The 26,149-nt window shown below is 41.7% G+C and overlaps 1 protein-coding gene across 1 annotated transcript; it reads left to right on the top strand.

Annotated features, from left to right (window-relative positions):
• On the top strand, positions 1 to 25,937 carry MMD (monocyte to macrophage differentiation associated). The gene is made up of 7 exons (XM_079725484.1): positions 1 to 136; positions 7,808 to 7,889; positions 11,996 to 12,156; positions 16,057 to 16,131; positions 17,758 to 17,859; positions 19,840 to 19,909; positions 25,667 to 25,937. Exons 1-7 carry the CDS (start codon positions 111 to 113, stop codon positions 25,865 to 25,867), a joined length of 717 nt encoding a protein of 238 aa, XP_079581610.1. The 5' UTR covers positions 1 to 110; the 3' UTR covers positions 25,868 to 25,937.
• Positions 25,938 to 26,149: the final 212 nt, after the last annotated feature.

A 26,149-nucleotide genomic window follows, 5' to 3' on the forward strand; every position in this document is an offset into this window, starting at 1 on the left:
GCCGGGCACGCGGCGGCCTCCGGAGCAGCCCAAGCCCATGAGGGCCGCGCGCCCGGCCGCCGGCGCTGACGAGACCGAGCTCCTGGCCCACGAGAAGGAGCGGAGGATCGATGCGGTTCCAGAATCGATTCCAGCGGTGAGAGGGATGGCGCCTCCGCCCCGCCGCCCGTGCCGGGCCCGGGGCCCGGATCCCGCCTCCTCCCGCGTGGGTCCCGGCTCTTCACCTGGGTCCATCCCCTGGGGATCCCGCGCCTCGGCCGGGGACCGGCTCCCGGGGGATTCCCCTCCCTGCTGTCCCTGGGTGATCCCCTTCCTCCAAAGACCAGGATCTCGTGCCTGACCCGGGTCCCCCCTCGCGATCTGCTGACCTCTGATTCCCAGACCTCGGACCACGAGCCTGCCCTTCTCCCGCGGTATCCCATTGCTCACCCGGCTTCACCCCATCCAGGCGGGGCTCTTGCTTGCTCTGAGGACCCGAACCCCAGGCGCAGGCGCCGCCCCCGAGTCTTCCGACCCCGGCTTTGCCCTGCATCCCTTACCGGGAGCTTGGAGGGCTCCCGGTGCGCGCGGAACCGGGGCCCATTCGTTGCTGCGCCCTGCAGCGAGAGTTGTGGTAAAGCGGGGTTGCTGGCCGTTTTAGGTGCTTTGTTTTTGAACGGCCGTAGCAACGGGGAAACTGAGGCAGGCTCTGCTGGCTTAGTCTTGCCTGGCCAAGTCCGGGCCCTGAGGGTACTCAGGCTTAGAGTCCCATCGCGTGCTATTTGGGGGCGCCGCGAAGGGGCAAGTTAGCGTCCGGGTGGTGAGACCTGCTGTTGAGGCGCCGGTGTTAGGAAACGAGGAGGAGGAACCGAGGAGGCAGCACCGGAAGGCTGGCCGGCTGCCTTTTCGCTGGAGAGCCGATGGCAACGCCAGCCTGGGGAGGTACCGTGGCCTTAATCCCGACCCCGGGTCTCTGCCATCTAGCAATGAATGGAGGCTGGCCGTAGTTCCGAGAGGACGCTCTGGGCTTTTTTTTTTTTTTCTAATCTCCTTCGTTTAAGTGGGTGAAAGTTCACCTCTCCTGTGTTGTGGTAACTCTCCATCCCTTTGTCTGAATCAGGCAGCCGTCCCCATTCCCAGACCTTCACCCTGAGCAGGCTAGCTTAGTGTGCAGTGACAGGGGGAATTTGAAAAACTACGAAGAATGCATGAACTCTTCCAAGGAGGTTACTGTTGAGTTTTTAGGCACTGCTTTTTATTTCAAGATTTTAAAGTGCACTTTTTTTTTTCTTCCCAACTTCCTAATCCCTTGACGCCCCTCCTCCTATTCTGATCTTATTCCTCCTCCAGTCCCACAGGGTAAGGAGTGAAATATGCACAGGGAGAGTTGTGGTGGATTGTGCCATCAGAAGGGTGATCAGTTTGAAGACTTGGATTAACTTCCGAATATTGCTCATCACTCCGGGTGTTGAATGCCTGGCAGTATTCCCCTAGTGGGATATCATATCAGTACTTCGAAAGGCAAAACGAAACCATGGTGTTCTGGCTTGAGAACATGAAGTCAGCCGTGAGGACTGGAGGGGCTTTAAGGGAGGATGTATGTAACACAGGTTCAGTAGTGGTTGGCAAAGCCCTGTGCATGTGGTTTGTTTGATTTGGTTTTACTTCCCAGCACATCTCTGCTCTTCCTGTTTTCAGAGAACAGTGGCAATATTCTGTGAAATTACTGGTTTTTGTTAGATTAAGAGTTGTATTTCTTTTCTATCCTTTCAATTCTTCTCTAGAAAGAAGAAAAAGAAAAGGAACCTGTTTTATTGTTTGTCGCACAAACATTAAAAGTGTTAAGAAAAATGAAAAACAAACCTTATTTAGGACCATCTCAGCTGATGGAACTTTTCTTTTTTTAAAAAATTTATTTATTTTTGGCTGCATAGGGTCTTCGTTGATGTGTGCGGGCTTTCTCTAGTTGCAGCGAGCGGGGGCTACTCTTCATTGTGGTGCACGGGCTTCTCGTTGTGGTGGCTTCTCTTGTTACAGAGCATGGGCTCTAGGCATGCGGGCTTCAGTAGTTGTGGCACGTGAGCTCAGTAGTTGTGGCTCACGGGCTCTAGAGCACAGGCTCAGTAGATGTGGCACATGGGCTTTGTTGCTCTGTGGCATGTGGGATCTTCCTGGGCCAGGGCTAGAACCCGTGTACCCTGCATTGGCAAGTGGATTCTTAACCACTATGCCATCAGGGAAGCCCTGAACTTTTCTTTTTGCTTGACACTAATCTATCCAGTCCTTATTATCACAGTTGTAAGGTGCGCTCTATTTCATTCATTTAAAAATGAAAGAATACAGGAGTTTTCTTTTAGTGCAGCATAGACATTGTAATTTTCTCAGCGGCTGCACAATATCAATGGATATTTAACAGTTATTTTCTTGATGACATCTAGACCTACCCTGATTTTCTTTGAACAATGAATGATCCCATAATTTCTTGTTTTTCTGTATTATAGGCTAGAGTGGAAAGATATTTCTAAGAGTCAATTTGAACTTAGAAATAAAGCCTGCAAATAAAAAGTAGTATAACAAAAACATCATGGTTTTTGTGGTCCATACATTAATATGTTGAGAGTACTGTTCTGCTTCTCTTAAAAACTGTGTTTATTATCCATCTTTTGAGCATTCAGGAGAGATACAAGTAGGTAAATGACAGAGGAACTAGAAAGAGGAATACACTGTGTTTGAACCCATGTGTTCCTTCTGATAGATTTACCGGGACTCCATTGACGAGCATTTGACTGCAGTAAAAACATTTCATTAGGCCATAGTTTGTGGCTTTGTCTAAATTATAAGAAAACCTGAACACCTTGCTGGTTTGTTCGTAATGGAAACTTGGCGGTCACTGTGGCTTTGGATCAACTTCCAGAGCTCTGACATATCTGTGGAGGAGGGCTCTAGGGATGCCTAGCCCAGTGTAATAAGTGGAGGGCTTTATGCAGGCATGGCTTCTCAAAAAGCTTAGGCTGTGAAAAATCCCAGTGGGACATCTTTTATCTTCTGTGCTTTATCCCTTCCACACTTGATTCCACCACCCCTCCACACAGAGTCATTCTCTCCCTTTCACAGCATCTCTGACTCATTAGAATACCTGCTGACATTTATTAAGTACCTACGGGTGCCAGGCAGTAGCTGGGTATTTGTAGATTACTCATCTCATCCTCAACTGTAACCCTAGAAGGCAAATTTTATACCCATTTAATAGAAGAGCCGATAGGGTTAGAGAACAAAAGAGAGCTTTGCCATCATCACACAGCAAGGAAGGGGCGCACTGAAGGGTTCAGTATCATGTCCCTCTCCACCACCCATGCAGCCGTTCACCTCTGTCTCCCCGCCCACATCACAACATCTGTATGACAGCGCAGAGGCCTAGGACCCAGAGCTTCTAATGTATCTTACTGGTATCTTATTGGTGCATGCTCGTTTCTCCAGCCTGGCAACCAAAAATCCAAGGAAAAGGATGCTCCTTTCCTTAGCCCCAGCCTCATGACCACTGGTTAGCTTCAAATTGAATATGTGGCAAAGCATATAACTCTAAAGCATTAGATGTCTTCCAGGACTGCCTATTGCCTTTTGTTTGTTTGTTTGTTTTTTGGCGTGTTCTCAGAGCATTGAATCATAGGCATGGGGTAGTCTCCTTATATATGCCATTTCCCTTATTTAAGTTAAATGTATCCCATCACTATCACTACCTCTGGCAGCAGACACTTTTCCTAAACATCATGCTTATTCATATAGGGAAGCTAATTAGTAAGGTTGTGCGCAGGGGTCAGCTTATGTTGCCCCATCAAGTGATGTTGAAGGAGCCCTTGGAATGCCCATGGTATTGGCCTTTGAGAATTTTATTTTCATGAGATTGAGGATTCTCTTTTCTCTAAGACTGCCTGTTTCTCTTTGTTGCATACAGAGTCCCCAGTGAAACTAATTGACGAGTGGATCTTTCTCGGGTAGGATAAAATACTTCAGCAGCAGGCAGAATGTCTGTCTTTCTATTCATTCATTCAGCACTTATTTATTAAGCTCCAGCAATAAGCTGGGCCTCGTGTTTGGAACTGGAAATGAAATGGTGGACAAGATGGCCTTCATGGAATTCACATCACAGTGGGAGAAAATGAAATACAAAATAAACAAGTTCAAAAAGTCCAATTCTTACTAATTGTGATAAGGCCTCTGGTGGAGTGAGGAGGGCTGAAGTGATACTTTAGGTAGAACGGTCAGGGAAACCTCTCCAAGGAGGTTACATTTGAGCTGAGCTTGACCGGTGAGAGGAGAGCTGTGCATTCTGGAGAAGAATGTTCTAGTTAGAAGTAAACAGCAAACACAGACACCCTGAGGCAGATAAGACCTGGGTGGTTTGAGGAGCAGAAAGGATGCGGTTGGTTGGAGGCAGAGAGTGAGAGGAAGGTAGCACCAGGCTGGAGAGGTGGTGAGGGCTTGTGGCCTGCGGAGGATGCAGTGTTATCCCAAGCACTTTGGGAAGCCAGACAGATTTTAAGCTGTGGTTAGTGTTTGATGTGCTCTGGTGCTGATAGACTTGTGGCTGCTGAGTAAAGAAGAGAGTCCATGTGTGGGCAGGCAGGGAGACCAGAGACTTTGCATGTTTACAGACCGGAGGTGTCGATGTCTTGATTTAAGGTAGGGTCTTTGGAACTGTAGAGAGGGCAACTGATCTGGAATATATTTTGAAGGTAGCATTGATGGCGCTTGCATGTGGAGTACGGGGAACACAGAGGAGTCAAGGACAACTTCTGAGATTTGATCTTAGGCCCCTGAGATCTGCTGGTGGGCTGCAGATTTACCTTCGGAAGGCCACTGCTTTGGGCTAAATTTAAAGTGTGCTAAGGAGTGTCCTCAGGTCCCTCTCTCCATAGTTTTGAAATTCTATCCCGGGGAGAGCAAGAGGACACTGGGCCAGGGGAAGTGGAGAGAGTGTTGAAAGAGAAAGTGAGGGGATGAATGAACAAACCCTCGTCAACTAAAAACTTTAACCACCTTCCCTCAAACCCTCTGAAGCTGGCTGGATGCTCTCTTCTAGCACTGGATAACCATTAGGGTGGCTTTGCTTTAAGTAGAGCTGTCTTCCATAACTGGGTGCTATTTCCCATAACTCTTGATAACCTTCCTCATTCTTTTTGGGGGGAAGAGAATAGGCTCAGTGTGTGGGAGTTTATTTGCATTTTACGTCTGCTTTTCCATTTAGGTCTTGGGCGACTAATTTCTTCATAGTGATTTCTGCAGGAGGCCTTGTTGGAGGCTTGATGGTACCCTGGCAGATCAGAGAGAAATGGAAAAGTGCACTGTAACTCTCCCGGCAGAACCGTGTGCTGTCCCACGGGGCCCCAGACAGTGATCTGTGCCTGGAATACTTGCTCTTCCCTTTCTGTATTGCCGGAATCTTGGCCCTGCCCTTAAGGAGAAACTACCTTAAGTCACATGGGTGGGATATTTTTCTCTGCAACTTCTGAGTTTATTTTTAATCTGAGTGATTCCAGGTGGGCAGGGACTAAGTTGTCACAAACATGGCCACCGAGCTTCTCTGTTTTTAGGAGAAAATTTGAAAGTCTATCCCTGTCACTGTGTAATAGCCTATTTTTAGATTGGGCTGCCAGAGATATAAATTGCTATTTTAGTTTGTAGTCTGGTGGTGGGTAGTCAAACCCTGCTTACTGTGCCCTGCACAGAGTGCTCACAGTTTAATCTACCTTCAACCATCTCGGAGCCTTGCTCTTTACCCTTTACAATTCCTAATAGGATATGCTACTTATAGCCCTGTCGTTATGTCTCAGGCTAATGATTTGGTAGATCCTTGAATGCTAGGGACACTTTTCTTTTTTTTTTTTTTTTTTTTTTTGCGGTACACGGGCCTCTCACTGTTGTGGCCTCTCCCGTTGCGGAGCACAGGCTCCGGACGCGCAGGCTCAGCGGCCATGGCTCACGGGCCCAGCCGCTCCGCGGCATGTGGGATCCTCCCGGACTGGGGCACGAACCCGTGTCCCCTGCATCGGCAGGTGGACTCCCAACCACTGCGCCACCGGGGAAGCCCCTAGGGACACTTTTAAAGCATCCTTCCCAAGAGTGTAATTATTTTCCTTTTTACTAATAACTGCTGTATAGCAACACTCTCGTTCCTTAGGAAATTTAGTAAAATTATTTAAAGGATTGTCAGGGGAGAAAAGATTTATTTATCTATGTGTGAGAATAGCTTGGAATAATTCTGAAGCTGTTAACTGCACATTTCTCTTAAACAGTTTCCAAGCCATCTGGTGAATTCCATTCCATATGTGTATATTTTGCACGCTAGTTAGATAGCTACCCTTTGGTGGTCCAAGTAAGGTATCTTCAAGGTCCCAAATCCATTTCCTAGTGGATCTGCCACTTGAACTCTCTATGTTGGGTTAGCAGGGACTGCCACTTTATTTATTTGCTCTAGGGATAACAGGCCCTTCTTAATTCAGGGAGAAAGTATTGGCTAGTCTTTTGTTCTTAAAGTGGGCACTGTTTGGAATCGCTTGACCATGTGTTTTAGTCAGTTTTTGGCAACCTGACTGTGCCATTTGGCTTAGCCCGGTACCATTTTTTCATCATGTTAACAATAAGGTGTGACTAGTGACTAGTGACAGAATCTCCTCCCCCTACCCCCTTAACCTAGCTCAAGCAAAAAGGTACTTTATTGTGCAAAGCCTGTTGACATCTTGCATGCCCCAAGCCCAGGAATGCTGCTTGAATGCTGAGACCTGAATGCCATCATGGCTCTCTTACCTCCGTTATTTCTCTGGAACTGCTCCTTTCAGGCAGCTGCCTTTTTATCTTCCTGAGTTTACATCTCCCTCCTTCTAAAGAACACACAGACTAAACCAGAATCCTTCATGAAACATGGCATGGGTATGAATTGGGGCTGGGGGGATCCTCACCCACGCACTGAAATAGAAGGCGGCTGTTTATCTCTTCATGTCCAATGGTATTTGTGCTTTTCACTGCTTTGCTGGTTGCCACAAAATTAGCCCAAAGGGGATATGGAATATGGGCGTATGTCTATATGTGTAACAGATTTTGATATTTAGATACATACACATGTGTGTATGTATGAATTTTATAGCCAGTGTATCAGGTGCTAGTCACATATTTAGATTTTGAAGGAAACTCTTTTAATTCAGGAAGAATGCAGGTGAAAACGTACCTCTTGTTTCAGGTGCCAGGAGGCAACCAGGTATCATTTATTTAAGCTGTCTGGTGCCAGAACAAGTAATGCAATAGAGGGAAACTAGTTCAACAGGCCTGCTAATCATGGGATGGAGGCTTTAAAGATCTACATGTATAAGCTTTATACATTTTGAGAGAAAAAATAGAAACCTTTCAAATACACTAAATTTGCATTAAATGGTGGTTTCTGGTATTTGTTAACTTTAGAAAAATGACCTTGATTTTTTTTTTCTGTTAAGATTTAAGATTTGGTTGTACCATTTTTTTTATTTTTAATGTTTTTTACTGTGGGGGTACCAGTTGAAGGGGGTGGATATGGTTTTTGTTTGTTTTTGGTTGGTAGAAAGTTTTTCTTTTAAATGAACTGAAAGAATACTTAATCCAATAAACTAGGGCATTCGCTTTAGGATTATGGCTGTTGGCTCAGTTTACACCTGTTTAGTGGCTTTCGTTTTGTTCCCGTAACTAGGTATTTCCAGCAGTCACCTCTTCAGTTAGAATAGACCAAACAACCACTGACAAGCTTCAGCATTGTTCTTTACAGGCTCTGAGCTTTTCTCACGTGATGTCTTTGTCTCTACAGGTTCATGAACCACCGGGCCCCAGCCAATGGCCGCTACAAACCAACTTGTTATGAACATGCTGCTAACTGTTACACACATGCAGTGAGTATGAGTTTTCTGCCTTTTCCATCCTTCCCAAAGGGCTTTGGTGGGAGGAAGGGGCAATCATCTCTGTTAACCTCAGCCCCGTTAGTCGGGTTTACCCATCTCTGTGACCTTACCTGCCAAAGTGTCAGTGCTAGGTCATGTCACCAGGAACTGTGAGCATGTCAGACACTTTGAGTGCTCTGACTACAGTCAGCTTTGTCTATCCTGGACTTGCTTTCTCAGACAAGATCGTCTTTGAAAGAATAATAATAGTAAGTACCTTAGTTATAAAAAAAAACAAAGAAAACTATGAAGACTGTCACCCCTGGAATGAAATGAATCACCTTTTCAAGATAGTCAGCTGTGTTTATTGGTAAGAAGAATTCACCGTGTGTTGAAAAAGGTGGGTTTTTTCCCTGAGTGATCCCCTAAAACAAGTAGCCACATCCTCTCCATCTCCACTGTGGTCACTGCTTCTCAGAGCAGATGTTAGTCTATGTTGTAGAAGAAAAGTTTGATTTAATCCCTGAATTCTTAATTTTTTTGATAGTAGAAGAAAAAACTGATTTAATCCCTAAATTCCTAATTTTTTTCTTCCTTATAAAAACAAAACATATTCATTATAAGAAACATAGAAAATACTGAAGAATATATGAGAAAAACAGAACTACCTAGAAATAAATTGTTAACACTTGGTGCATTTCTTCTTTTTGTCTGTGGTGTTTGTAAATATGTGTGTATTTTCATAGTTTTCCTATTAATTTCATTTTATTGGCATTTTCTTGTGTCATTATAAATTTCCTTTTATCTATGATTTCATTATTCCCTTAGAAAGTTGTATTTAGTGAGACTTTTGAGGGGAAAGTGGTGGCAGGTGTATAGTCTGAAGACAAGAAATAGAGACCAATGTATTCCTTCAGTGAAGTGTTAGAACAGGCTAATTGAATTATTTTAGACAGTGTTAGTACAATGTGTAGTTTTATATATATATGTTATTAGAATAAAACTTGCTTGAATTCAAGTTGTGCCTTTTCATTTCTTGAACGCTTCTTCATAGAATAGTCAGTATTTCTATAAAGGAGTCATGATGCCAAATAAACCTGAAATAAGCTAGTTTTTGGTGGATTTCTTTGTAATCTAATAGAACAATGCTGTTTAGTCATTACTTAACAGAAATCAAACTTTATGAAGTATCAGTTTTATGTATTGTAATAGTGGAATTCAAATATTACTTGGTAATATTGAAACGTTATTCTCATCACTGTCCTTTTTCTTTAGGTGTTCAAAAGATTTTTATTTAAATAATTAATATGCTGAAATCTTACTAAATTTTTTTTCTTTAGAAAAAAGTTTGTACCTGACATGCCTGCCCTGGATTCCATAAAAGGGCTTCAGTAATGAAATTTGGAGTAACCTCACTAGTGGACAATGTCCCTGGACCCATGGTTTGGATTCTCGGGGCAGGAAGGATTTAGTGGAATTCTCTAGCCTTGAGCTGACCCCTATCTTTGCATTAGTGAATGCTTTGTGAAGTGAGCTTCGCAACACCAGAGGGTCAAAATGTTTAGAGTCCAAACTTGGTTTTAAAGAATGCACAGCCTAATTTGATTGTCAGCTATACTTGCCTGGATATCCATCTTTTATTCTTTTTTTTAATTGAAGTATAAATATAATATTTACAATATTATGTCAGTTTCAGGTGTACAGCAAAGTGATTCACTTTTATATATATATATATATATATATATATATACATACATACACACACACATATTTTTCAGATTGTTTTCCATTGTAGGTTATTACAAGATATTGAATATAGTTCTCTGTGCTATACAGTGAGTCCTTGCTGCTTATCTATTTTATATATAGTAGTGTGTATTTGTTAATCCCATACTGCTAATTTATCCCCCACTCCCTTTCCCCTTTGGGAACCATAAGTTTCTATATCTGTGTCTGTTTCTGTTTTGTATATAGATTCATTTATATTATTTTTTAGATTTCACGTAGAAGTGATATCATATATTTGTCTTTCTCTGACTTACTTCATTTAGTATGATAATCTCTAGGTCTATCGACGTTGCTGCAAATTGTCAATATTTCATGCTTTTTTAGGCTGAGTAATAGTCCATTGTGTGTGTGTGTGTGTGTGTGTGTGTGTGTGTGTGTGTGTGTGTGTGTATAATATATATATTCATTCATCTGCTGATGGGCGTTTAGTTTGTTTCCATCTTTTATTCTTAACTAAATGTCTGATGAACTTAACAGAGATTAAAGTTACTTCTGAAGTTAATTATCCACAGGCCCCTAACAAGATGCAGGGGTGTGTGTATTTAAATCTAGGTCAGCATTAGGATGTAAAGAATGTAAAAGTTTGAACAGCAGTTTATATGTCCTCTTCCTTCACTTATTGTTCCAATGCACATCCACTATTTTATGGATATGCCTTTACCAACTGCAAAACACTGATCAAAGTTATGAAAATAGTGCTCTGATAGTTTTCATAATACTGACCAATAAGAGCAACCAATGAGGGACTTCCCTGGTGGTCCAGTGGTTAAGACTCCACACTCCCAATGTAGGGGGCCAGGTTCAATCCCTGGTCGGGGACCTAAGATCCCACATACCACAAGCAAAGCCTTCGCGCTGCAGTGAAGACCCAGCGCAGCCCAAATAAATAAGTAAATAAATAATTTAAAATAAAAAGAAATAAATCAAGCAACCAATGCAACACTTATTACTTAGCATAATGTTGAGCATTTAAATATAATGGTTTGGCTGTCGAGATTCACAGCTCACCTTTAAGAATAATATTTGCTTGAGATAAACCTGAATAATCCCTTAGTTTATCTCTTCTGGATTGTCACAAGGAACACTTGTAGAAACCAAAGTTAAGGAAAAACTGACAAAACATCCACAATTAATTTTTTAGAAAGAAAATGTCATCTTATTAAACTTACTAAACTGTATCCCTGATTTTTGGATGTCAGAGAGCAGTAAAATTTCTAAAAGTGACAAAACAAGAAACTTCCATCTAATGTCATCATTTCATTAAAGAGAAGATACTTTAACATGAAAAAAGTAGAAAGGACATAATCTCAAAATTAAATTGTTTTATGAAAAACTTTGTTGTCCTTAATTTTCTTTTTGTTCTGGGCCATTGAATACTTCAGCATTTGAAATTCAGTGCTGATCTCATCTGGGAGATTTAATATTCTGTTTCAAGAGGGAAATAGAAGGTGTTGGAGACAAAAAAGATAAGATTGCTAAAGTTTGCATTCTTTGCCAGGTATGTTTATTCCACTATCTAATAAAGTAGTTTATTTCTTCTGATGATTTCTGTTATTATAAAATGTTTACTAGTCACACTGATATGACTAGACATTGAAATTTGTGTCCATATGTAGTGTAAAATGTGGTGCAGAAAGCCAAGTTCTCTCTAAGATTCTAGTCTCTTAAAATTATTTGAATAAGTAGGAGTGGATTACTCTTGCCTCCATGAAAGGTGCTATTAAAAATGAAATAACCCTTTCACTCTGCAGTAGCTCGCAAATTGGTGGAATGTAGACATCCAAACTAGACATCAGGTTATGTGATTTGAACAAATGATTTATTTGAGTGTGGTATGTACATAGTAGTTACTGACTTGATTCATTTAGTTACCCTTTGCTGAAATATTGGGATTTCAGTAGCACATGGGGGAAACAGGAAGGAATATTTAAAGATCAAGACCTCCCTGGGAAATCTGGGCACATGCTCGCCATTTGAATATTTTAAGTGCCTACCCTAAATCACATTCGAGAATAGGATGAAACGTGTTGTTAACTAACGAAATTAGGATAGAGGACATTTGTTTTGCAACAGTTGAGTAACGTTTCATTCTTACTGCTTGACTGTGTACCCATTGGTGGACACAGGTCCTGGGCCCTAAATAGCAGTACTTGTCTTCAGTGCCGTAAACGGACAACTTCATCTGGCTCTCGTTATGATTATCCAGGAAAGGCAAATGTTTGTTTTAAAATGATCTTCCCAAAATTGCCCCTGGTAAACCTATGTATTTTTAATAAAGTTCTCAATTCAGTGTTTTGCTGAATATTTACTTTTCTTTCCCTTTCTCTCAGTTCCTCATTGTGCCAGCCATTGTGGGCAGTGCCCTCCTCCACCGGCTGTCTGATGACTGCTGGGAAAAGATAACAGCATGGATTTATGGAATGGGCCTCTGTGCCCTCTTCATTGTTTCCACAGTATTTCACATCGTATCATGGAAAAAGAGCCACTTAAGGTACAGTGGATGGTACTCTGTTTCAACAGGTCACTCACAATAGTTGGCTCGGGTTAGCCTCTCACGCTGGCATGCTTTGGTCAAGTGAGGCAAAGCGTGGACATTTTCCTGCCTGGTAGAGTCTAATGCTGTCCCAACACTCAGGAAATTTCCTACGGATTGGACAGAATTTGGGCACCCCTGTCTGTGTCTTAAGAAAGCAGGTCTTTACTCAGAAACCAAACAAAACCACATTGCTTCCCCAGGACTTACAATGTAAAATCCTGACACCTGTTTTCCAGTGTGTCAGCACACTGAGGAAGAGCATGGCAGCTGCAGGGTGATGACCAGTACTCTGGACTTGCAGTCACCAGTTGGGCTTTGAGTCCAAGCCCTGCCACTTAGCCTCGTGTAGCCTCAGTTTCTTCATCACTAAAATGAGAATGGCAATACCCGACTGGCGGGCTGTTGTGATAGGTGAATGAGATGATGCATGTGAGAATGATTTGAAAAGTACAAATCACTACAGCTGTACTACAGGTATATTACAGGTCAGGTTTACTGTTTTGCAAAGTTCAGCTTTCAGAATTAGGTCCCGTGCATCTACTCAAACAAAATTCACATATGTTGCTACAGTTAGCTGTCAAGCACTTTCCAAACAATATTGTGATCCCTAGCCTCCCAATGAGAAGGACATAAAAGCATTCATCCTTTGAGTGAAGGGTTAATTTGGGCGATACAAAGGTAGCAGCACACCATCTAGTTGCTTATGAAATGGATTCTGCACAACCCAAAAGGGCAAAGTTTCTTCTCAAAAAGGAGGACTCAGAACAGACTTAGAGTGATTTAATGTAATATTAGAAGATAACTTTTGGGGGCTTCCCTGGTGGCACAGTGGTTAAGAATCTGCCTGCCAATGCAGGGGACACAGGTTCGAGCCCTGGTCCAGGAAGATCCCATCATGCCGCAGAGCAACTAAGCCCGTGCGCCACAGCTACTGAGCCTGTGCTCTAGAGCGCACGAGCCATAACTACTGAAGCCTACGCGCCTAGAGCCTGTGCTGCGCAACAAGAGAAGCCACCGCAATGAGAAGCCCGTGCACCGCAACGAAGAGTAGTCCCCGCTCGCCGCAACTAGAGAAAAGCCTGCGTGCAGCAATGAAGACCCAACACAGACAAAAAATAAATAAATAAAATTTAAAAACAAGGTAACTTTTGGTTTTATAGATAGAATGTTCAAAAAAATCTCGTTATTCAAACAATCTAATATTAAAAAGATATGCTTTATTTAAGAGCAGGATTTGGGATTTATATGATGATTACTAGTTTCCTCACATGTAAAATCAGACTTTTAGAGCTGGAAGGATCCTTAGGGACCCATAATATTCTCCTGGGGAAACTGAGACTCAGTGATTCCAGCAGAATCTGATCATCATCCCAGGATCTCTGACTCCCAGTCCTGAGGTTTATTTCCACTGCACCCTTTACAATATTGCTTCTAGTTGGCAGTCTGCTACCTTTGCCTATAAGCTGACAGTTCCCAGGGCTTAACATAAAACCACAGCATTGAATCACGAGGGAGCTCTGGTACACACTCAAAAGCAAGCCTCAAAAGTACTTGTCCTGGGGCTTCCCTGGTGGCGCAGTGGTTGAGAGTCCGCCTGCCGATGCAGGGAACATGGGTTCATGCCCCGGTCCAGGAAGATCCCACATGCCGCAGAGCGGCTGGGCCCATGAGCCATGGCCGCTGAGCCTGCGCGTCCGGAGCCTGTGCTCCACAATGGGAGAGGCCACAACAGTGAGAGGCCCGCGTACTGCAAAAAAAAAAAAAAGTACTTGTTCTGGCTCTTCAGGGTGCACTGTTGCAGAGCCCAGAGGCAGGGGCACTTCATTATCTTCTGGCACGATCCAGTGCTTGTGGTTGCCTTGGCTGACTTGGCTTTGCTGTCTAGATATGTGAATCAAAGAGTTGTAGGTGCCTGCTTCATTACTCAGAGCCTCCCTGCCAGGGCCTGAGAAGAAGGTGTAATAGAAACCAGTCTCTCTTGAACCTTGAAATAACACTGCTAGACTCATAAGCCACATGTGGATTTTTTTGCTCTGCATTAATTCTCTAAAATATCCCAAGTATAGCCTTAATTTAAGTAAAAGAGGGAAGGGAACAAGCATTTATTGAGTACCTACTATGTGCTAGGTGCTGTGCTAAATGCATGGCTACATCGTCTCATTTAATGTTCACACGCACTCTGTGATAGAGATGATATTACTTCTGCTTCACCCTTGAGGAGAGTGAGGGTCAGAGATGGGTGGTGGGTCTTGAATAACACTGCACGCTTGACTTTACCTGCTGCAACAGTGCATAACAGTCTAGAAAGCAGAATTAGAAAGACCCCAGACCTGGCTTGGAATCACAGTCATCCAAGGAGTTATTCTTCTCTTCCCTGCATCTTCTACCACATCTTCTAGCCCTTTTAAATCAGGATCTTCTGGACTGGAGTTTGCGACTGTATTTTATAAGCTCCCCAGGCGATCCTGCAAGGCAGTCAAGTTTGAGAAACATTAATCTAGTGTTTGCTTTTTTAGACCTAAATTATTTTCACTTCTTCACTAACATGTGACTAGCCCTAACAGTGACTAAAACATCCTCAGCCTGCTTTGGTCGACACAGAGCGTGTGATGAGGCAAAATCTAATACTTGTGCGCCACCAAACCACAGCTACTACCCCTTGGACTGAAAATGGATTCAAGACAATGCAATGCATTTGTACTTTTAAATTACCTCAGGAACTTCCCTAGCCGTCCAGTGGTTAACACTCTGCGCTTCCACTGCAGGGGGCACAGGTTTGATCCCTGGTCGGGGAGCTAAGATCCCACACGCTGTACGGTGTGGCCAAAAATTTATAAATAAATAAATAACCTCAGTAAAGGGCGGATTCTGTCTAATCCGTTTTGTGAATAGACCTCAATGAGCCAAATCTTTGTACACTTCCTGACTCTTCAGTTTTAGAAGGAAAAACTTGGTGAGAAGCCCAGGTTGCGGGGCTTCCCCATTGGCACAGTGGTTAAGAATCTGCCTGCCAATGCAGGGGACATGGGTTCGATCCCTGGTCCGGGAAGATCCCACATGCCACGGAGCAGCTAAGCCCGTGCACCACAGCTACTGAGCCTGGGCTCTAGAGCCTGTGAACCACAACTAAGGCCCGTGCACCTAGAGCCCATGCTCCGCAATGAAAAGCCACTGCAGTGAGAAACCTGTGCACCGCAACGAACAGTAACCCCCGCTCACTGCAACTAGAGAAAGTCTGCATGCAGCAACAAAGACCCAATGCAGCCAAAAATAAATAAATAAGTTTGTTAAAACAAAAAAGAAGCAGCCCAGGTGGCTACCCTCTTGACAGCAAATGAGCCTTTTTTTTTTTCTGCTTTGTGTTATTGCCGTTCCTAAATTAGTTTCTAAATTTGCTTTATTGCAGCTTACTGTCTACACTAAGATTTGGAGTAAAAGCTGCTTCTAAGACATTCTAAAAAGAATGTGGCTTTGGGGACTATTTACTGAGCCTTCATGATTTTGTGCCCTGCACTGTGATAGGGGTTGAGAGGTGGTCTTCCCTCAAGGAATTTCATTTTCCAATTAGATAGGATCTAAAAAAAATAGAAAATATCAGAAAAGACAGATTTTGAGTTCCTGATTATTGTGGGGTTCTTACATGGAGAGGATCTATGGTATATGCAATCTTAAAGATAATATAAAGCTTTTACTTGTGGCTCCATATTATTAAGAATAGCTGTGCAACTTTGAAGGCCAGGTTATAAATGCCATGAGAACCAAGAACAAGAGTGGCAGTTGTGACATAGTGGAGTGATAACCCCTACTTCCAGTTGTAAAATTTTCTGAAAACTCTAACTTGTTCCCCCCCCACAGGACAGTGGAGCATTGCTTTCACATGTGTGATAGAATGGTTATCTATTTCTTCATTGCTGCATCTTACGCCCCATGGTAAGATACAGTCTTTATATTTTTGAAGATAGTGTTTTTATGAGAGAATTCTTGGTCCTCCTTCCTTCCCCTCTTCCTATCCCTGCTCCCCGGTTCCCCCACCCCAACACACATACATGCTTTTTTTTCTTTCCCATTTTGATTTACTTGGGTCAGATTGCAGATTTTAAGGGGAGAATGTTACTACCATTCAGAGTACAGATCTGGCACTGGATTGTTTTGAGAGAAGTGCTACTAAGTTGTGTGTAGGCAGCACACTAACCTTTGAAATATGTTACCTTTGCCTTCCATATTCTTTCTCTATGCTTCTGCTGCTGCTCAGACTACCTGGACACGTAATTGTTTAAGTGGAAATACTGTAAATACATACAAAGAAATCAAGCTCCCTTTTGAAATTTATACTGTTGGTCTTCACAGCACAGTAGCTACTATGTATGGAGCACATTTCTCATTTCCTTAGCTATATGAATAAGAGAACTAGCCTAATTAGTTAGCTATTTAAAATACCTAGTATTTAGTTCAATGTCCTTGCTCTCCCTGCCTTTTTGGTATAGGTCAGATAGAGTCTTTTGCTGCTGCTCTGAAACCCATAATTAAAGAAACATTGATTTTCCTCTATCAAGATATGGTCCAGTTTTAACCACTCAGAAATTCATATTATGCCATCAACTATATATCATTAGAAACAGCAGGCCTCTAGATTCTGACTAATGCAGCATCCATCATTCAAAAGAAACCTAACTATCTGTTGGAGTAAAGAGTAAGTGCTGTCTCTCCCCAGTAACTGTTATTAAATTATAGGTCTGAATCATACTGGAACGAGAATACTTAAAGGCTTTTGTGAAGTATACCTCAATTTAAAATAAGTAAGTAAGAAATTTAAATGTAGACTGAGGAATCAAATATTACAGTAGGCAGTTTGTTCGCATGTAATCTTCGATATGCAGGTGGTACCTTTTCCATTTGGAAATATTAATTTTGTAGTAATAGCCATTCAGAACATTTTATTTTCATATCTATTAATCTGAATTCAGTACAGATGAATTTGCAGCATTTTAAATTCAGGCCTCACAAGAGTCCATGGTTAAATTCTAACCTACAAAGTATCTTCCATAACGTGTATTGGGCTAGATCGTCTCATGTTCTCTCTTGGTGGAGAAATTGATAATGGAGACACTTGGTCTGTGTATTAGGTATCCACTGTGTGTATGTGATCTGGTTCAGGGTTTTGTTGCCTTCTCAGTAAGCTTTGTAAACAATCTGCTCCCAAATACGTAGTCAGGAACAACAAGGCAAGTAGCCTTTACAGCACTCTGCCTAATAAGGAAAGTCGGGCATCACAGATGTGCTGGGACTTACTTATACATGTCTCCTTTTAGCTGGTTCTATTTTTAAACCACATTGGAACTAATTCTAAGTCTTAAAGCTTGAACGACAATTTTATCCTTGAGTTATTAATTTTATCCCAATTGCCCAAATACTTCCAACCGCATGTTGACTGCTTTTTCTTTCTGGTCTTGTCCTGGTACCTTCTCTCCCAATTTTCAAGACTAGAGGAAAACACAGGTTGTATGAATTCCCTTCATTTATCACTTCTGTTCTTTGTTGTCATGTTTACATTTTTAGGTTAAATCTCCGTGAACTTGGACCCCTGGCCTCTCATATGCGTTGGTTTATCTGGCTCATGGCAGCTGGAGGAACCATTTATGTATTTCTCTACCATGAAAAGTAAGAGAAAATAATTTACATTTCATAGCTTTAAAATTAACTTCCTAAATTTTATCTACATTACAGTACAATTTACTTTATATTTGCAGTTCAAAATAGTAGAAATACATAAATAGAATATATATTGTTTTAACAAATCTTTAGAACCATTTGATATTCATCATTGGTCTACAGATTGCTGCAGACAGAAGTGAATGGTGCCTGTGTGATATATGATATAGTTGAAGGACAAGGTGCACTTGTCCCTCATCTAAAATGACAGTTTTGGAGTCAGTCAGACCTCATTTCACATCCTCAGGCAGGCTAGTCTTAGCAAACTAGCCTTATCCTCTATGACTTACAGTTACCACATGAGAAAAATAACTGCTTTTCTAAGTTTCTTTGAAGGTTGAAGATTATAGCTATTAAGCCCCCACAGAACACCTGGTTAGGAACCCAGAGGATGTTCCAGCCTAGGACTCCCTGAGAAAGGGGACATTTGGAAGGGCATCTAAACCCTTAGTATCCTCACCATGGGACACACCTTTTTTAACCCATTATTCATATCTCCTAGTCTTAAGTGTGAAGCAATATAAAAAGAAAACTTACTGAAACTTAGCAGCTTAGTTCTAGAGGAGACCTTCAAGGTCACCTATTTGTGCTTCATGTTTAAAAAATGAGAACGTTTAGTACTTGGATCAAATTGGTGACTCATCTGGAATTAGGACCCATGTGTCCTAGATCCCGTTCCATGGCTCTTTTCATTATCTCACATGCCTGAACTTGAGAAACTCACAACCATGAAATAATTGTCATTGGATACAGTTTATTAAATTCTTTATCTATTGTTTTTGGCAGAATGGCCCTCAGAATTAAACATAACTTGTGTTTGTCACAAAGTAATAAATTGTTTTCTCTTTTCAGAGGAAAGTGGTAGTTTTAGCTAACTTCTCTCTGACTTTGAAATTCACTTAAATGCATTTTTGACCATAATTAGCAATTCTGAGTGGTATTATGCGTTATATATATATCCAAGGGAACAGTTTGCTTCTCAGGCTCAAACCCCTAATTTATATCCTTGGATAAATTAGGAAGTAAAGTAAGACAACTATCTTTCTCCTATTCCAGGCCTTCTAATATATACCAAACCCACATTCTTCCCCAGTTCCCTGATATGATTACTTCATGGGGGACTTTGAGTATAAAACACTAAGAATGAGATGCGAGTCACCCTTGGCCATTTGGTTTGGCAGGTATTACAGAGAACCTAAATGGTGCCACATACTGTTCTATGTGTGCAAACCCAAACATAAACAGAACTTGGTCCCTGCCTTCGAGGAACTTAGAGTCTAGTTTGATTAGGCATAAATATAAGTTGAATTTCAGTACAGTGTGTTTTTTAGCATTTTCAGACTTCTGCACCTAAGGTGATGAGCCTTACAAACTGGAGTTTGTACAGATACAAATTCAGAGACAATCAAAAACACATGCCCTCAAAAAAAAAAATACCAAAAAAAAAGCAAAAAAGAAAAAACCCAATAACAACAAAAAACACATGCCTTTAGTTCCTTAGGGCTCCCATCCCTTTGCCACTGATAAACTGCTCCAAGCTATTCCCTGTGCAGCTTCATAATTTCAGTGTCTTATAACGATGGATTGGAATGGCGATGAAGGCAAACACTCTGGGATTAGAAACGGAAAATGCGTGGTGAATTGGATTCAGTGATAGCTTTTGGCAGAGAACGTTTTGCATGTAGTATGTGGAATTTGATGCCTTATCAATCCTGAAAGAAATGCTAGTTCATTGTTACTCAACTACAGTATTTCAGCTAGAGCCCTAATGATCTCCTACAGGGAAAATACATTTCATTTGAATAGTCAAGTGTTTACATTTGTTTTTCAAAAGAAAAAGGGAAAAACTGGTAAGGAAATAGTCTGAGTGTTGTAGGAATAGATATATTAAATTAAATTAAGTTAAATTAACACATTTCTATTCTGCAGGTATAAGGTGGTTGAGCTCTTTTTCTATCTCACAATGGGGTTTTCTCCAGCCTTGGTGGTGACATCAATGGTAAGAAGTTACTTCATAATTTATTTCACCTTATTTTCTTTTAAATCACTGTGACTCTTAATATGTCTATAGATACGATCTGAAGCTTTTCTTTCTGAAGTTATGACATGTCCAATAACTAGAGATTCAAAAGAAAAAATATATAAATTACAAAGTGCCACAACTTGTACTACCTACTGTCTGTAGTTTGGAAAAGCTATACATCTAAGCGTGACTCCTTCCATATGGTAATCTGCTGCATTTGTTCTTTGGGATAATCCTTCTCTTCACCCCACCTCCACTCCCACCCTTTTCCCAATGAATTGTGAGATTATGTGAAGGTGGAAATTTCTACTTGGATTACTTAGTGTCTAAACCCTAAATCCATGGTGAGGGTAAATTTTGAGGTTTCTTACAATGAAGAAAATATAAATTAGTGACTTCTTTTTTTTTAGAGCAGAAATGTGTTTTCTTAATTAATTAATTTATTTCTGGCTGCATTGGGTCTTCGTTGCTACGAGCGGGCTTTCTCTAGTTGTCGGCGAGCGGGCTTTCTCTAGTTGCAGCAAGCAGGGGCTACTCTTCATTGTGGTGTGGGGGCTCCTCATTGTGGTGGCTTCTCTTGTTGCAGAGCACGGGCTCTAGGCATGCGGGCTTCAGTAGTTGTGGCACGCAGGCTCAGTAGTTGTGGCACACAGGCTTAGTTGCTCTGCAGCATGTGGGATCTTCCCAGACCAGGGCTTGAACCCGTGTCCCCTGCATTGGCAGGCGTATTCTTAACCACTGTGCCGTCAGGGAAGTCCCGTGACTTCTTAAAACTTAAGAATTGGAAGGACCTCAAAACGTCATTTGGCTCAACATTTTATTGGATATTTCTCAAATCCCTTCACTTTTCCTTTCACTTGCTTTTAAGTCATATTATTTCTCTTTCTCAGGAAAGTGCTTTTTTTTTTAACTTTGCTTGAAATTTTCTTTTGGGGACTTTGATGGGTGACAGTGTAGCATTCATTACCTGTAGTAGGCATTTGCACATATGTGTTTTATGCTCCCATTCAGACTGATTACTGTTGAGAAATCAGTTTATCTGTCAATTTAAAACAATAGCATAACAACCTCATGATCCCATCTGCTGGTCACTTGTGCCTTTAGCTTATGTTTTCCCAGTCCTACACTCTGCATTTTGGGGCACCAGCCACTGTGTGTTCAGTTTGAACTCTCTTCTCAGCCTACAAGGGTCAGAATTGTACCTATAATTTCCTCCTGATCTCATAGGCAAGTTATAAGAATGTAATTTTGCCGTGTATAGTTCTTGCCCTGGTCACAAAAACACCTGTAAAAGGTTTAGGATTTATAGGTTTGCTTATGTTTTTTCAGAGGGTATGTCTTATGAGAATGTATCAAGATATGTTCTTTGAGATATGAGATTTATAATGGCTTTCATAATTACCTCGTATCAAAAATACATACAGTTTAGCTGGTAAAGGCAACAGGGAATAGTGAGGGGAGGGAGGTGAAAGTCAGAAATGAGAAGATCTGCCTTGAAGGCCATATAGATAGAGGGCGATTGAAGACACCCAGAGCAAGGTCTATGTTGATGGGTCACTAATCATTAGAGTGGAACTTCAAGTAAATTCCCTCTGGGTATCATAATAGCAAGTTTATCCAGTACTTTTACTAGCCTAAATCTTTCATTGAAATTGTCAAGTACAATAGCAGGTGACTAATGTTTATGTTAATCAAACAGGAAAATCCGCACACTTGCCCAGATAGAACTTAGAATCAAGCAGAAAAATACAATTCATATAAAATAAGAAATTACCATAAAGTTTTACAATGTCTTTGATTGGGGAAAGTACAGCCTGCTATGGGAGCACATGATAGATGTACCAGAGGAAGTTCTATTTAAGCTGATTCAGAAAGACAGATAGGAGCCAAGAGATGGAAGGAGTGATGCAGGTGGTACAGGAAAAGGATACAGCATGAAGGAAGCCCCAGAGATGTGGAGAACATGAGCATCTGAATATGCATGAGGGGCTCTAATTATGCAGGTAGCACAAGTCTCGTGATAAAACTGGTGAGCTAGACAGAGACCAGATCAAAAAGAACCACACAGGCCATCTGAAGGAACAAAGGAATGGTACAAGTGATGAAGACTCAAACCTTTGGTGTTCCGGTCAGAATAATGGGTATCGGAATTACCCTTCTACCATAAAGAACTTAGAAAAGTGGGAAAAGTATGTGAAACAACTATTTTTTTGGCGTTGGACACAGACATATAGGACTATGATCCTTGCGGGGAGAGAAACCAAAAGATGAACTTCACACGCACTGCAGTTTTCTCCCTGGAATGCTTTCCAAACTGTGAAAGAAAATGGAGTCCAAGAGCAGCAGTCTGGGTGGAGGAAACAAATCAGCATTTCAGCTCCCGAGCCAGCTGCAGTTTGGGGGCAGGGTACTGGAGAGGAGGGAACTTCACAGAGAAGAGTCTCCAGAAATCTACAAGGGGTTTCCTTGAGTCCTTGCCTGACTACTAAGCTACATTTTTGCCAGGCAACACTCTGCGTGCCCTGGCTGAGGATAGCTGTTGGAAGGCTGTGAGATAAATGGAGATTCCAGAAGGAGCCTAGTACTGGGAGATACCAGAGTTCCAGCCAGCCAGAGCGGGAGACCATGCTGAACAACTTAGGTATTCCATTGACCCTAGCAAGACCACACCTTAGGATAAGAGCTACTCTGGCCGTAGAGTGAGGGCAGCTCTGGCACTGCCATAACAAAGCCCAGAAACCTCAAAAAGATAAAACTGATCCTTTGGTAAATAAACTGCCTACTGGAACAAACTCAACATTCCTTTGAGGAAGACAACAAAATCTATACTCTTTAACAACTCAGCATCCATTATCCAAACAAATACTACTAGTCAAGCAAGAAGGGCCAAATGGAAATTCTAGATCTGAAAACTATATGTTAAGAAAAAAATTTATTTGGAGGGGTTTAACAACAGATGGGATACTGCAGAAGAAAAGGTCAATGAACTTGAAAATGAATAGTCAGGCCTCAGACTGGGAGAAAATATTTGCTTTCTCTATATGTATCTGACAAAGGATGTGTATCAAATATTGTAGCACTCTAAGTCAATAATAAAAAACCAATCCTATAAAAATGGGTAAAACACTTGAACAGACACTTTACAAAGAGAAAGCGATACAAGTATCCAGTAAGCCCTTGAAAAACTGCTCAATGTAACTAGTCATCAGAGAAATCAGGGAAATGAAAATTAAAACCTCAACATGCCACCACTACACACCCTATAGAACAGTTAAAATTAAATTTAAAAGACTGAGGCCACCAAAACCCAGCAAGGATGTGAAATAACTAGAACCCTAATTCATTGTTGGGGAGAGTATAACATGGTATAACCACTTTGGAAATTTGTTTAGCAGTTTATTATAAAATTAAGCATAAATTTATGACAACAAAAATGAAAACATATATCTACAAAAGGACTTGTAAAACAATGTAAATGTTAATTTTATTCATGATGGCCCCAAAATGGAAAGGATAAACAAATTATGTTAAATAAATCAATGGAATGCTAAGTAATGAAAAGGAATGAATAACTGATATACAGTAGCACATGCATGAATCTCAAAAACATTATATTGAGCAAAAAGTAAGCCAGACGCAAAAATGTACATACAGTTTAATTCCATTTATGTGAGGTTCTAGAACAGAGAGGCTTAGTCTGTGTAATAGCAATAAGAACAGTGGTTGTCTTAGTGGAAGGGCAAACCTTACTGTTCACTTAGTATCTATGCATTACACCATGTGAATTAATCATCAATTTTTAAAACACCCCCTCCCCCCTAGAAAAGGAATATAAGTTCAGGAAATAAAACACTTTAGTTCTTGGTTCAAATCCTGATTCTGACACTTAAAAGTTACGTGACCTTGGTAGATTATTTAACCTCTATGTATTCTAGTTTTCTCATCTGTAAAGTTTGGATAAAAAAGTTAGGGTTGTGAAGATGAAATGAGTGCTTCAAACAAGTCCTGGTACATAGAAACATAGTAATGACATTGATAATGAAGAAAACATACCTGGTTTTGTTTGTTTTAGGATTAACTATGTTCTGGTTCTTTGAAAGTTGATAAACAGATGTGGTATCTTGAGGAACTACCTATTAACAGAATGTATGTCAAAACCAACCTGTGTGCTTGGTTTGGTCTCTTGTTTATTGTTTTAGTGGAAGAAGAAGGAGTGGTGTCTTTCGGGGCAGCAACCAGCTGTGTGACTTGGTTCAGGCTACTTATTTATCTGGCCTTAACCTCTTCATCTCTAAATTAAGGAGGTTGTGTTGGATGAGTGAGTCTTCACTGGGGAGTCAGATGCCCCTGTGAGAATCCCATGAAAACCTCAATCCTCTCTAGGAAAATGCCTCTAATAACACACACACAGAGAATTTTGTATAATTAATGGATACTAATTGCTTTATAACCTCTAGGAACTAATAAATGTAGCTGGTGTTTTGTTTTGCTATGTTTTACTTTTTAAATAAAATGAAATCTGACGGATGTGCCATCTTACCAAGGTTAAGGAGAAGTCCAGTATCAGTCAGTTTGGATTGGCTCCTTCCTCATCTTTTGATCTTACGAAAACCAAGGTGCTTATGTGAACTTTGAAAATAAGGCTAATCCTCACCCCTGGCCCTGGATCCTCACACTTGGTTCTTAGCTCGTGTCTGTTGCTGCCACTGCTCTGGCCGAGGCCAATGGGGCCATTCAACTAGGTGGCTGCACTGGAGCTTCCCCATGTTCCTTGTTGGACTTGACCACCAGGACCTGCTCCAAGGCTAACAGGGTTACAGCCATCAGTGCCCAGGCCTCTGGGACACCCACACACCTGTCCCCTTCCAAGGCCTTGCCACGATTTGACTTAGGTTTCCACTCACCTTGAAGAACCTGAGACCTTTCTATTCCTGGTCCCCAGAAATCCTGGCTTGTTTCTCTGTCAGCTTCTTAAGCCCTGCCTCTGTTCTCTTCCCCTCGCATTCATACAGCCCAGTCTAATCTTGTAGATGGGTTGAGGTCTTTGAAAACCAAGAGTAGCCTATAAATATTCCTTTTTGTGCTAAAGCACACCTGACTGTTAATTTCCTCCTAAGCTAAGAAACTCCCAGGCACAAAGACAAAAAGGCCTGGCAACATCTAGAAGGTTGGGAAATATATTGTGCTACATGGTCTCAGATCTCGGAGGTCACTCCTAGCTATGATTTTCCTGTGTCAGCCATGAGGAAGCCATAAGCTCACAGAAGCAGGTGAAGAGTCTGGGAAAAGCGATGAGTGTAGAACAGTGTGTGAGGAGAACAAAGGGAGTGAAAACCAGGCTGAGATGTGGATCATAAATGGAGTGGCAAGGGTGCAGGGAAGAAAGCTCCTAAGGAGGAAGGTGAACGCCAAGGGTTGTGCTTTATTCAAATGAGCTGTTGTTCATTTCAGATGCGATTGCAGTCTGCTTAAACACGGTGTAAATGAGCAGAAGGTGCTTCTTTGTCCCATGGGACCTGTAACCTGACTGCTTGGTCAAATCAAGACGGCCGATTCAGAGGGTGACCCAGGTCAATTTAAGTGTCATTCGTGTGTACAGATGAGGATTCTATCTGTTCAGAGCTACTTCATTGTCTAGAAAATCAGGAGACTTAGGGGAAATTGCAGTGATCTCTTTAGCTTGTCATATCAGAATAACATCAAAACCTTTTGATGTTTTTCCTCTGTCGACAGAGTAACACCGATGGACTCCAGGAACTCGCCTGTGGCGGCTTCATTTACTGCCTGGGCGTCGTGTTCTTCAAGAGCGACGGCATCATCCCGTTCGCCCACGCCATCTGGCACCTGTTCGTGGCCACGGCAGCCGCGGTGCACTACTACGCCATTTGGAAATACCTTTACCGAAGTCCTACAGACTTTATGCGACATTTATGACCCATCTTTACTAGGTCTCCAAACCAGTATTATTTCCTTTATGGCACTTAGAAGCGGGGTAAGAGCTGAAAACTGCACAGAGGGAAAAAAAAAGAAGAAGACAGCTGTACTGACTTTGTATCTTTTGAATGTAATTACTGTGAAAGTATAAAAGCTGTGTTCTGGAATTTTCCCCCTCACAGCAGATAAATAAGGTAGTGAATTAATTATTCATTCCATTCCACTATCATGAAGTACTCTGGATAGACTTGGCCAACGGATGTTTACAAACCAGAATTTTGT

The sequence above is a fragment of the Hyperoodon ampullatus genome, assembly GCF_949752795.1.
Source record: "Hyperoodon ampullatus genome assembly, chromosome: 19".
NCBI classification, from domain to species: Eukaryota; Metazoa; Chordata; class Mammalia; order Artiodactyla; family Ziphiidae; genus Hyperoodon; species Hyperoodon ampullatus.

Excerpts from the sequence above, each read along its gene's own strand:
- MMD (XM_079725484.1), top strand. The coding sequence starts at position 111 with ATGCGGTTCCAGAATCGATTCCAGCG. Across the intron at positions 12,157-16,056 it reads TGGAAAAAGAGCCACTTAAG|GACAGTGGAGCATTGCTTTC; the intron begins GTACAGTGGATG and ends CCCCCCCCACAG. Across the intron at positions 16,132-17,757 it reads GCTGCATCTTACGCCCCATG|GTTAAATCTCCGTGAACTTG; the intron begins GTAAGATACAGT and ends TTACATTTTTAG.